General features: G+C 46.7%; 1 protein-coding gene across 1 annotated transcript; it reads left to right on the top strand.

The window, feature by feature from the left end:
- The first annotated feature begins 273 nt into the window (after positions 1-273).
- Positions 274-11,073, top strand: KCNJ2 (potassium inwardly rectifying channel subfamily J member 2). Its single transcript, XM_075044214.1, has 2 exons — positions 274-520; positions 5,530-11,073. The coding sequence occupies exon 2, from the start codon at positions 5,746-5,748 to the stop codon at positions 7,027-7,029; it is 1,284 nt and encodes a 427-aa protein (XP_074900315.1). The 5' UTR covers positions 274-520; positions 5,530-5,745; the 3' UTR covers positions 7,030-11,073.
- Positions 11,074-11,392: the final 319 nt, after the last annotated feature.

Raw genomic sequence — 11,392 nt, 5'->3', positions numbered from 1 at the left:
CCACCCCCCCAACCACCACCCCCCCAGCACCGAGGGGTCCCCCCCATCCTCCCCAAGGACCCTCCACCCCATAGACCCCCCCCCCGAGCCCCAACACCCCCTTTATCCCCCCCTTCTCCTCAGCCCCCCCCCAGGGCCCCGCCATCTCTCCTCAAAGCTTCTCCCCCGACCCCCCGGGCGCGGGTTGGGCTCGGCCCCGCCCCCCCGCCGGGTTCCTATTGGTGGGGACCCAGCTGGGTGGGCGGGGCCGCCGGGGCCGCTATTAAACATCCCATGGCCGCCCCAGCAAAAAAAGGGGCCGCGGCTCATTGAGTGGCTCAGTTGCGAGCGGGGCGGCGGAGGCCGGCGGGCAACCCCCGGGGATTGCCTTGCTGCGTGGGGTTTTATTTTTTTTTTTCTCCCCCCTTTTCATTCCTCATCCATCCCGTGTTTGTCGTCCCCCCCCCCCCCCAGCCTCCTCTCCTCTCCAGCCGCTGGATCTTACAGCCTTTTAACTCTCTAAGCACCTCCTTTAAGGCAGGTAAGGAGCGCCTTCTTTTTAGATTTATTTAAGGAGCCCACCCGGTCGCCTCCCGAATAGCCAGCCTGGTTTTCAGGGGTAGGGTAGCCGTCCGGGTGCCGAGAGAAAGCTTTCCTTGTCGGTCGATGTCTTGCAAACGCTTGGGCATAGCCGGTTGGAGGGGGAACTCCTGCATTCTCATGCACCGTCCACGAGCTATTCTCAGTGCCTAAAATAATTAGATAGGTATGCTGGGAACACTCGAGCATCTGCTTGCAGCATCTGTTTATGTTCATAACTTTCCATGCACCAGCTGCTCCCCCCCCCTTCCCTCCCCTCCGCCCCGCGATATTTTATTCTGGGGAAGGGCTGGAAGTTTGCATGACAACTCCGTGTCGCAGAAGTAGCACCGCTCCATCCCTTTCCATTCTTCTCGCCTGGCGTTTCCTCTACAAGGGAGAGGTCAAAAGTATCAAGTCTTAGAGATCAGATGCGTGTTTGCGAAAGGAGTGTCCAAAATGTTTGAGAGGGGTGTGAAACGAACCTGTAACTTCATTCATTGGCAGTATGCAAAACGGGGGAGAGTCTTTATTTTTAATCAGCCTGGCCAAAAAAACTAGGAAGAAAGAAAAAAAAAAAAAAAAAAAGCCGTTGCAGCTGGGGAGCCTGCGAAGAGGCTGTATTGTTTCAACTTAGTTCATGACAGTTAAAGGAAAAAATACTGATAAGAGATGGCAGATTTATTTGCAGGGCTTCGGTGGCTGCTTTGTCATCTTCCTGGGGTTGGGGCAGGCGGGGACCCGCAGGTGCCTGGGCCGGGGCCATGCCGGTGGCCCGGGCTGAGCCAGGACCCCCATCTCGGTCCTCTCCCAGCCTGCTGCCACCTTTCCACCCCGCAGGCAGCCGGCACTTGTTTCTGGTTCAGCCTTACCTTTACACTTGTTTGCTTTTCCATCCTCCCAGCCGGTGCATCAAGTACACCCCCTGGTGATGACTATTTCACTTGTAGTTATTTTGTCATCAGCTAGAAATATCCTGAACCCCTCTCCTTCGCAGGACAGCAGATGCAAAAAGCCACTTGTCCTCTCCTTTCTCCTATTTCTTTGCACCCATTTCCCTACATCATCTGCTCTTTTTTTTTTTTTCTTTCTTCCTTATTTCCCCCCCCCCACTGCCTGATGGCGAAGGACAGATCCTTCTCCTGAAGACAGCTCACCACTTTGTGTAACTTGACTCCTACTCAAACCAGCGGAGAAGCCCTGGGGAATGACTTATAAGTAACGCGGGGGTCTGGAGAAAGGTTACAGGGGTGGCCGTACCCGGCAGCGATGGAGCAGGGACTGTGGGAACAGGCTTCGCTGGGGCGAGTAACTCCTTTGTTCTGTTTACTAAGAGCAGCAGGGAAAGGCGTTTGGCTAAGGTAGTGCTGGTTCTCTCTTAGCAACATGTGCCCGGCTCATTCTGCAGGGCTGTGTGGCGTCAGCCTGGGAATAACTGCTCCAAGCGCTCGTTAGTGCTCCTCTTCTCCCCCCCACCCCCCCACCCCGCTCTTTTGGCACTTCAGAGTTTTTGCTCGGTGTTAAACCTTCCGCACAAATTCGCTCCGAGCTGTTCGTTGGGGAGTTTAGACATGCGACGTGAGCATCTTTGCTGGGGGGGGAGGTCTCGAGGGGGATGCTTGCTCAGGGGAAAGTGAGGGTTCGGGCTCCTCATCGCGGCATTTCCAATAACGATGGTTCAGAAATGCTGCAGATATGCAGCACAGCCCCGTTTTTCTCTGCTCCTCCAAGCATCCCCTCACAGCAGAGCAAGCCCAGGACTCTCCCATCCCATCTCATCCCTTCCTCGTAATGCTGCGTCGGTGCCAGGGCTGGTAATTACAAGCTGCATTGCTCTAGTCTTGTATTCAATTCCAGCAGGAAAGGTAGCCTGAATTAATATCACACCTAGTGATGACTGAATTTACAGCTGCGTGTGTGTGCGTGTGTGTGTGTGCCTGGCTGCAGTGCTTTGGGCCCAATTGTATAAAGATTTGGGTTGGTTGGTGGGTTCTGGGCTGGCTTCTTTTGTCTGGTGAGGATTGCAGGGCTGGTCCCACACTAGTTTGGCATCTTCAGTGCCACCAACAACTGCTAAGGGGAGGGTGGCAAACTTGGTTTGCCTTTGAGCAGCAGGTGGATTAGCCAAATAAGAAGTACCGTTTGATTTTCACGCTAGTTTGATTGTTTCTGGGATTTGGGGCGGGGGGGAACCTCTATAGAAACTGGTTGGGAAAGTCAGGATGAATGCCAGTCAGGTGTGTGATCAGGCAGCCAGTGGATGCTGCGTTGCACCGGCTGGTCCCTGCGCACGGTGCTGGTGGTGCTCCCATCCCGGCATCCTCCCAAGCGCTTGCAAGGAAGAGAGGCAAGTTGTGCTGTAAAAGAAAGAAGACGTCTGTGCTGCGGTGGAGCATGCCAGAGCTTTGTTGTATAAACTTCAGGTAGCGTGTAAAGGTGCTCCCAGGCATACCCCTGAGTTTAAGGATCATTAGAGCCAAATCGGGGCAGTTCTGCTCCCAAGGGCAGAGCACCGACAGTGTGCAGCTAGGAAGGAGAAATGCGGTGCGAGGAACAGTAGGTAGAAGGTGCTCAGCCATTCGGAGTAGGAGTATGACAATGTACGATACCTAATTCGGGTCCCAAACTTCCAAATGCAGCCCGCTCGCCGCAGGAAGCTGGCATTATGATTTCAGTGATTTGTGGAATTCAAACAAATGCCCTCGGGTCAAGACTTTTGTGGGGGGAGCTGCATATTCAGACACTTGAGACTTTACAGCTTATCTTTCCCTCCACTGCAAGTTTTCCTCTAAAATCCAGGAGACAATGCAGGGGGAAAAAAAAAAAAAAGACTTCAAAATAAACTGTTTCCTAGGCTGTGTGTTTCCATCAGCTTAGAACAAAACAAGACTTTGAATGTGGAAATCGAACATGACTGTGATTATAGGATGTGGTTTATAAAAGTGATCAATTTGCAGACCAATGCAATGGTTTTTCAAGAAGTTTTTTTGCGTGGAATGTATTAACAGTAATTTCACTTCCCCCCTGTGTTCAGGTTTCTAATAAAAGTCTTTTTCAGCCAAGAAAAATAATTTAAGTGAGCATTAAAAGAATTCCTTTGTATTTTTGAGAACGATATCCTGACGGGAATGAGAAACCCCATGATCAAAAAGGTGTGAGGGGGGGAAAAGTGAATCCTTACACAGTGTAGGCAAGATAGTCAGATAAGAAAGAGGGCAGCTGTACTGTGAGCCTACATTGCTGAGAGCCGCACTCAAAACCGGGCATTACCGAACCTATCAAAAGCTGCCAAAATGTCTTGTACGCCGCTGAAGTCACAGATGACTAATCTCAGCAAGTAGGCGTTGGGACGCATTCTTGCACAACAAACAGAAGTGAGAAAAAAAGAGAAGGTAAAAGTAAACCCTAAAGAGATTCTAGAGGGAAAACCATCCCGCATGGAACTGCGAGCACGATGTTTTCTGTTTGTCACCTGCTCTTTTCCTAACAAGTGTTTGCTGACCTAAAGCCCTTGTAATGTGGTTGAAGGATGTGGGAGGGCTGAGAAACTGTTTGAAATCCCTCAAGTTTTTTGGAGCACCTCTGCAGGGCTTTAGGGGCTGTTTTGGAGAAAGGAGAGAAACTCTTATCTACAGCTGTTGTCAGATACAAATCAGAGGAAGAGCCACAGAGCACTGAAACCAGTTCGTGGGCAGAGGTTGTGCTCCTTGGCAGTTGCAGTTTTGTTGGGTTTTGGACACTCAGATGAGTTTTGATAATATCGATTTACAAAGAGCATCGCGATTTAACCCCCCGCTACTGTAAATGGCACCAAAGTCTCCTCTCCTATGGCAAATGGACAGCAGACATTCCTCATCACTCGGTTTTAGGTTTATTTCCTCCGTGGGGTGCATGCGTGGATGGAGCAGTTGCATTAATGCATCTCTTCTCCTCTGCAGTATTTCAATTACATTTCCTGATATACAGTACATGACTTAATGGATGACGCACTTGTTAAAAGCCAAACCTGGGTCTAAGCCAGACCTCCCTGAAACAAGTTTGGTGGCTTCTACCCTGAGGAAGAAGGTTTTGTAGCCTCTCTGCTGAGTCTTAATTGCTGACATTTAAGACCCACGGGACGCCCCGAGCCGTTCCCCGTTGGAGATGGAACTGGCTGCCTCGGGCTCCCGAGGGGAAGGTGCTGGTACTTGCCACCAAAGGTGTTACAAAGACACTCGGCTGGTCCTACTCTGTTGTAGCCTTTTGCTAGTTGCTTTAGCAGGAGGAGACGAGGGTCATTACAAGGTTTAGTTTGCTTCATACAACTTAAGCCTAATGGGAGCATAAAAAATACACAGATCCCAATGGGTTTATAGAGTTAAAGAGGAACTAAGGCAGCCCTTATTCCTGCCACTTGCAAAGCATACACAACTCCTTTTTCTACCTTAGTTTAAAAAAAAAAAAAAAGTTATATGCAATGTAATTTCATGGAAATCATGGACATTTGCATTTTCCAAGTTTATTGCTTTTCTCAGTACACGTCATCTTCCCTTTTGCACGCTCCTTTGTTTGTCATAGGTAAAACAGTCCAGGAGACACACACATTGTATGTCACTAAAAACTGCTTCAGTATTTATGTTCGAACAGATGGATGTTAATGCTAATTGTTTGTTTCAAAATAAACAGAAAGCACAGTTGTAAATAGTAGATAGATTCTTTGCATGTCCAGCTTTAAGGTGAATATTGCTCAGAGACTTGTGTGACATGATCACTTCAGTGCCTTCCCTCGGGAAGAGTGATGCCTTCTTTGTAGTAATGATGTCACGTCTGTCAATATACAACTGCGCACGTTATGCATTCCAGAAAATGCTGTCATTAAGAATAAGGAAAGCTCCTGCAGGTCCACAGGAGACATTTGACTTGATTCTTTCAGGTTTGATCCCTTATCCTTTTCCTCCAAGATCTAATACGACATTTCTCTTTCTCTTGCAGACCATGCCCTCTCTATGACGGTTACTTGTTAAGCTAACTCTGCATGCCAGAAGACTGTCCTTGGTTGATCCAAGGGCTTTTGGGGACTCCAGCCTCTCCCCAGTTTTTCTGTGTGTGTGTGTTCCTCTAGAACTTTCAAAACTGTTTCTCCAAAGGGTTTTGCAGAAACTTAGACTGTTTTCTAAAGCAGAAGCACCTCAGTCCACAGCAGTAGTGATGGGCAGCGTGCGAACCAACCGCTACAGCATCGTGTCTTCGGAAGAGGACGGCATGAAGCTGGCAACCATGGCCGTTGCCAACGGCTTTGGGAATGGAAAGAGTAAGGTACATACCAGACAGCAATGCAGGAGCCGCTTTGTCAAAAAAGATGGCCACTGCAACGTCCAGTTTATTAACGTGGGCGAGAAGGGACAGCGATACCTGGCAGACATCTTCACCACTTGCGTGGACATCCGCTGGAGGTGGATGCTAGTTATCTTCTGCCTGACTTTCATCCTCTCCTGGCTTTTTTTTGGCTGTGTGTTTTGGTTGATTGCACTGTTGCATGGGGATCTGGAGAATCAAGAAAATAGCAAACCTTGCGTCTCTCAAGTGAGCAGCTTCACCGCAGCCTTTCTGTTCTCCATTGAGACCCAGACCACGATCGGCTATGGCTTCAGGTGTGTCACAGACGAGTGCCCCATCGCAGTTTTCATGGTGGTTTTCCAGTCTATAGTAGGCTGCATCATTGATGCCTTCATCATTGGTGCCGTCATGGCAAAGATGGCCAAGCCAAAAAAGAGAAATGAAACTCTAGTCTTCAGCCACAATGCCGTAGTGGCCATGAGAGATGGAAAACTGTGCCTGATGTGGCGCGTCGGAAACCTGAGGAAAAGCCACTTGGTCGAGGCACACGTGCGAGCGCAGCTCCTCAAATCCAGGATCACGTCGGAAGGGGAGTACATCCCCTTGGATCAAATAGACATCAACGTAGGGTTTGACAGCGGAATAGACCGCATATTTCTGGTCTCCCCCATTACGATAGTACATGAAATAGATGAAGACAGTCCTTTGTATGACTTGAGCAAACAAGACATGGACAATGCTGACTTTGAAATTGTAGTAATATTAGAGGGCATGGTGGAAGCTACCGCCATGACTACCCAGTGCCGTAGCTCATATCTGGCAAACGAAATCCTCTGGGGCCACCGCTACGAGCCCGTACTCTTTGAAGAGAAAAACTACTACAAAGTGGACTACTCGAGGTTCCACAAAACATACGAAGTGCCCAACACACCCATCTGCAGTGCCAGAGACTTAGCAGAAAAGAAATACATTCTCTCGAACGCAAACTCCTTTTGCTACGAGAACGAAGTAGCCCTCACCAGCAAAGAGGAGGATGAGATTGACACTGGGGTGCCTGAGAGCATGAGCACAGACACCCACCCGGACATGGACCACCACAACCAAGCCGGGGTGCCTCTAGAGCCACGGCCGCTACGGCGGGAGTCGGAAATATGACTAACAAACTCTTCCTCTCTCTTTTGGTTGAAAGGAAAAAAACCATAAAAAATAAAATACATCTATCGGTCAAAGGCACGTTGACCTGAGAAGTTGGCCCAGAACAGTTTTCAGACAACGGTACTGTTGAAGAGTGGTGTGAAGGCAAGCAGACCTGAGAAACCCGGGCTGGTTTTAGGGCTGTCCTCAGAGGAGGGATGACAGAAAATGAACTCTAAACACAAAGCACTAAACATGTCTAAGTATGAACAGAAGGCACATATGTTGTAGAATAAATTATGTATATATTTTTTTACAAAACTTGAACTTGCAGGCAAGCTTTGGTTGGGTTATTATTATTTTTTTTCAACTTTTTCCAGAATGCTTCTCTCTAGGGAACAAGAATGTTTTTAATGGCATAACAAAGGCAAGAATCTGCCTTATTATTATTATTATAATTATTTTTTAAAAAGCTGCTGCTAACTACATGAACACAAATGGTTATTTTTGTTGCAGTGTAGTTTTTATTTTCTCTTGTGTAATTTAAAAAAAAAAAAAAGTCAGTGTTGAACTTTTTGAGTTGAAAAGCTCGTGATCACTTCAGAGAGGCCAATGTTGCCAGAAAGTCTAAACTCCTTTTGAGGCCAGTAGTTTGATAGCTAGAATCAATTTCTCTCTTTCCAATTACATAAGGGGCATTATGTAATATCAGGCCAATCAGTAGCCTCCAGCAAAATTATGATTTTTGGGGGGAGAATTTAATTCTCTGTCTAAAGGAAAAAAATGAAATAAAATATATATATATACATAGAAAAAGTACTAAGTTAAAACTACCTAAATGGATACCAAAGAAAATGCACAGTTTTGCACAGCGGAGTTTATTTAAAAAAAAAAAAAAAAAAGGAAAAAAAAAAAGGAACAGGCTGCTTTAAACAAAAATATTTCAAACCTCAGACACTTTTTTTTTTGTTTTGATTTTTTTTTTCTTTCCTTCTCTTTTTAAGACCTTTCTTTTGCACCTTATTCTAAAAGCTTAAGACTCGGATCTAAAGTGAGCTAGGACTCCTCCCCTTTCGCCCTGCTCTTCTCTGGGGAAATAAATTCCCTTCTTTTCCTGTAAGGAGAAACGCAGTCGGGGGAAAACAAGCGAGCAAACCTCTGTCCTTGCCGGTCGCTCACCGAGCCGGACAGCAGCAGAGGGTCGAGTGTTAGCGCGCACGTTCCCAAACCGGCGCGAGAACCTCAGCCTCCCGAAAACTGAGCCATCCTCCGTGTGCTGCAGGCGTCTGACCCCGGCCCCTTGGCTGCCATTGTGTTACCAGTTCAACTCTGCCAGGGACACGCAAAGCTGCCGATCGATGCTAGAGGCCGGCGTTTAGGGACAGATGAGCCAAGCGATAGAGAAATCCCCAGGAAGAGGGTTTTTTGAAGAGGAAGGGAGACGGTCACAGGGAGGAAGAGAGAAAGAAGGGCACAGGGATTGGAGCGTTTTGTAAAAAAAAAAAAAAAAAAAAGCTTCTCTTCAGCAGGGCAAAGGTGTCAGAAAAAGCGTGGTTTCCACCTCGTTTAGAGAGGGATTATTTGGGGGGGACGAGGCTGCAAAGCGAGGGCCGTCTCCTGCCTCCTCTCCCCAGCAAACGCCAACCGAGCGGTCAGCGGACGAGACGTGGCACCGAGCTCGGAGCAATTTGGTGACCTTCAGGGAAGTTCTGGCTCTAGCGGTATTTTGGCTCCTTCGCCCAGAAGGCTGTAAATTCTCTGTGCCTCTAAGATCAAGGAGACGGCAGACCGGCGCTTCACGCCCGCTCCCCAGGACCAGGTGGAGAGGGGTGGTGGTGGGGGGGACGGACACGATAATCCTAGTCAACTCTTGCAGTATTGGATCACTGTATGCCATTAAAAAACAGCTTGTTCTAGGTCTAACGTCTTCTGCAAACGGATATCTGTGAAGGCCTCTGGCCCCTTCCAGCCCTGCCTGAAAGAAATGCCTGCAATGAAATGGTTTTCTGATAAGATGGTATCTACAGTGGGTGGGTTCGAAACTGTGGAAATTCGACATTGTAAACATAGATTTGGCTACTAGAGAGGGCAGATGATTAAGTGCAAGTACTAAGGCTGTTACTGGGGTGGGGGGATGTAAAAGAGAGGAAAGGCTGAACATATAAAGGCGACTTGATTGCAGTTTCTGGGTCAACAGTAGTGAAGACAACTGAGTGCTGCTAGTGCTGCTATTGTGATATTCTTGTAAAAGGAAAATAACTAAACCAAAGAGTATTCAGTGAAACAGAGGGTGCACGAAAACACAACGGGGAAGGGATGTAAAAAGGAAGGCTGACTGGGAGGAAGGGGACCTGTTCTCCAGGTCGGCATCCCCCAGGTGCACAGTGTTCCTGCTAAATGATACTTGAGATATTTGAGGGAGGGATGAGAGATGGGGGACGGGAAATGCAGGATTCAGCTTGTTTCTTTAAAGCAAAAGAAATTCAGAGGTTAAAAAAAAGAAAAAAAAAATCCCCTCCCCCTTAACATTTCTGGTGCAGAGGTTTTGGGTTTTGGGGTTTTTGTTTTGTTTTGTTTTGTTTTTCAAGTCAGTTTTTCAGAAATATTTTTAAAATGTACATTTTATAAAGTTTATCAAGTATTTTCATATTTAAAGCCAAATGTAAATAGAATTCTGTAAAGGAGGACAAGGAGAAGAAGAAAAAGAAAAGGCCACAAAAAGTATAAATTCTGCTCGGCAGTCTCGGCTAGCTAGTACCTAGATGCTACCGGTTAGCATGATTTTTAGCAAATACTTGCAAGCCTTATAGGATTCCTAATGCTATGAACTTCTCTTTATTTATTTTTAAGCATGGACTTTTAATTTGAAAACATGTTCTAGTTACTGGCATTTTTAAAAGTTAACAGCTTTCCGAGTGCTAGTCTTGTCAAGGGTGTGCATTGAGGTAATCCATTACACTCTCTGCCGCATTCTTTTTTTTTTTTTTTTTTTTTTTTTTAATAACCCTTTGTCTTCGCCGATTGAATCTTACATTGCAGAATTGCACTCAGCCTCTGGCTCCGGGAAGCTGCTAGAAAGAGACCTGCAATGTACACTCCATGGTACCCTTCCCCCTTGTCCATCATTTCTGTATTTCTCATCACGCCGTGGCAAGCCCGGCATAGGACAGACTATTGTAGCACACTTCTGCAGCAGCAAATTGGGTTAGTCATTTAAAAAAATGTCGTTGTTTTTAAGGACTATACAGTGACTGACAGTGTTTCTTCAGTTCCCGATGATCCTGGGCCAAGCTGATGCTTACTTGGGGGCCCTTTAAACTGACTGAGCTCTACCCGCAGACTCCAACAGCCGTTGGTTCGGCCTCTTTATCGAGGATAAAGTTGGCTCAACCGGCTCGCACAGAAGGTTTATACTGTATTTCGCTTAGGGTCTGGGGGGGAATATGTTATTTCTGCCCTTCCCTGAAAATACTTGAATGAGACACATTGTCTAAAACATAATACTGCGTACAGTGACAAAAAGCATTTCCGAGGCAGGTGGGGATGGACCGCTTCTTTCCTCTGTCTCTTCCGTGCGAGCTGTCCTTCGTTAAGTAGCAAGGGTAGAAATCATTACTTACTAGCTGTGTTTAATGATACTCTCTCCCAGCCATGAGAAACTTCTACGTTGTTAGCTTAGCACTCGCTCTTCTCGGAAAAGACAAAGGGGCCAGATATTTTATTTGTTCTCTTAGGTCTTCTTTTTCATAATGGATTACAAGGTAAAACTGAGAAGTACTGTAATGTCTTTAAATTATGGCTGCTCACAACCGTTGTAAAGTAGAAGGGTGCTGCATAGTTGCCATCCCACAGCCAACGAGATACTGATTTTGTAATGACTTTTGGCCTGCAGCTATTGTAAGGTGAACAATCTAGGCATCTGACAGTTGTCCATTACTATTTTCCTGTTTGCAGCCTTTTTGTATCGAAGTCTTCCTAATGTACTGCACAAATTGTGGATTGTACAGATTTTTATATATTATGTCTTATTTTATTATTTCTAAATAAATAAAAAAAAAAAATTGGGAATGAAGCGATGTGTGCACCATGTATGTAAATGAACTGGGGAGATGGATCTGGAGGTTATTATATAGGTGTGTTTATGGCTGTCTGAGCACAGTCGTTGTCTGAAGCACTTTGGGAAGAGACAGGTCGTTCTCTCCCTTGACAAAAGGCAGGAGGAAAGGCGATACCATCATTATTTCCCAGATGAGAACACAGACATGGTGGGAGGTAAGGCACCTTGCACCAAAGGAAGATCTGCCCCAGAGAGACTGAGGGACTTTCTTAAGGTCATACCTGGAACTGCAGAGCTCCCCATCATTAGCTACAAGTTGTATGAAAT

The sequence above is a fragment of the Buteo buteo genome, chromosome 13 (genome assembly GCF_964188355.1).
Source record: "Buteo buteo chromosome 13, bButBut1.hap1.1, whole genome shotgun sequence".
Taxonomy (NCBI): domain Eukaryota; kingdom Metazoa; phylum Chordata; class Aves; order Accipitriformes; family Accipitridae; genus Buteo; species Buteo buteo.
The sequence above is the reverse complement of the archived record's forward strand: the minus strand, read 5'-3'. Positions and strand labels throughout refer to the sequence as shown.

Coding starts and splice junctions, on each gene's coding strand:
- KCNJ2 (XM_075044214.1), top strand. CDS start 5,746: ATGGGCAGCGTGCGAACCAACCGCTACAGCATCGTGTCTTCGGAAGAG.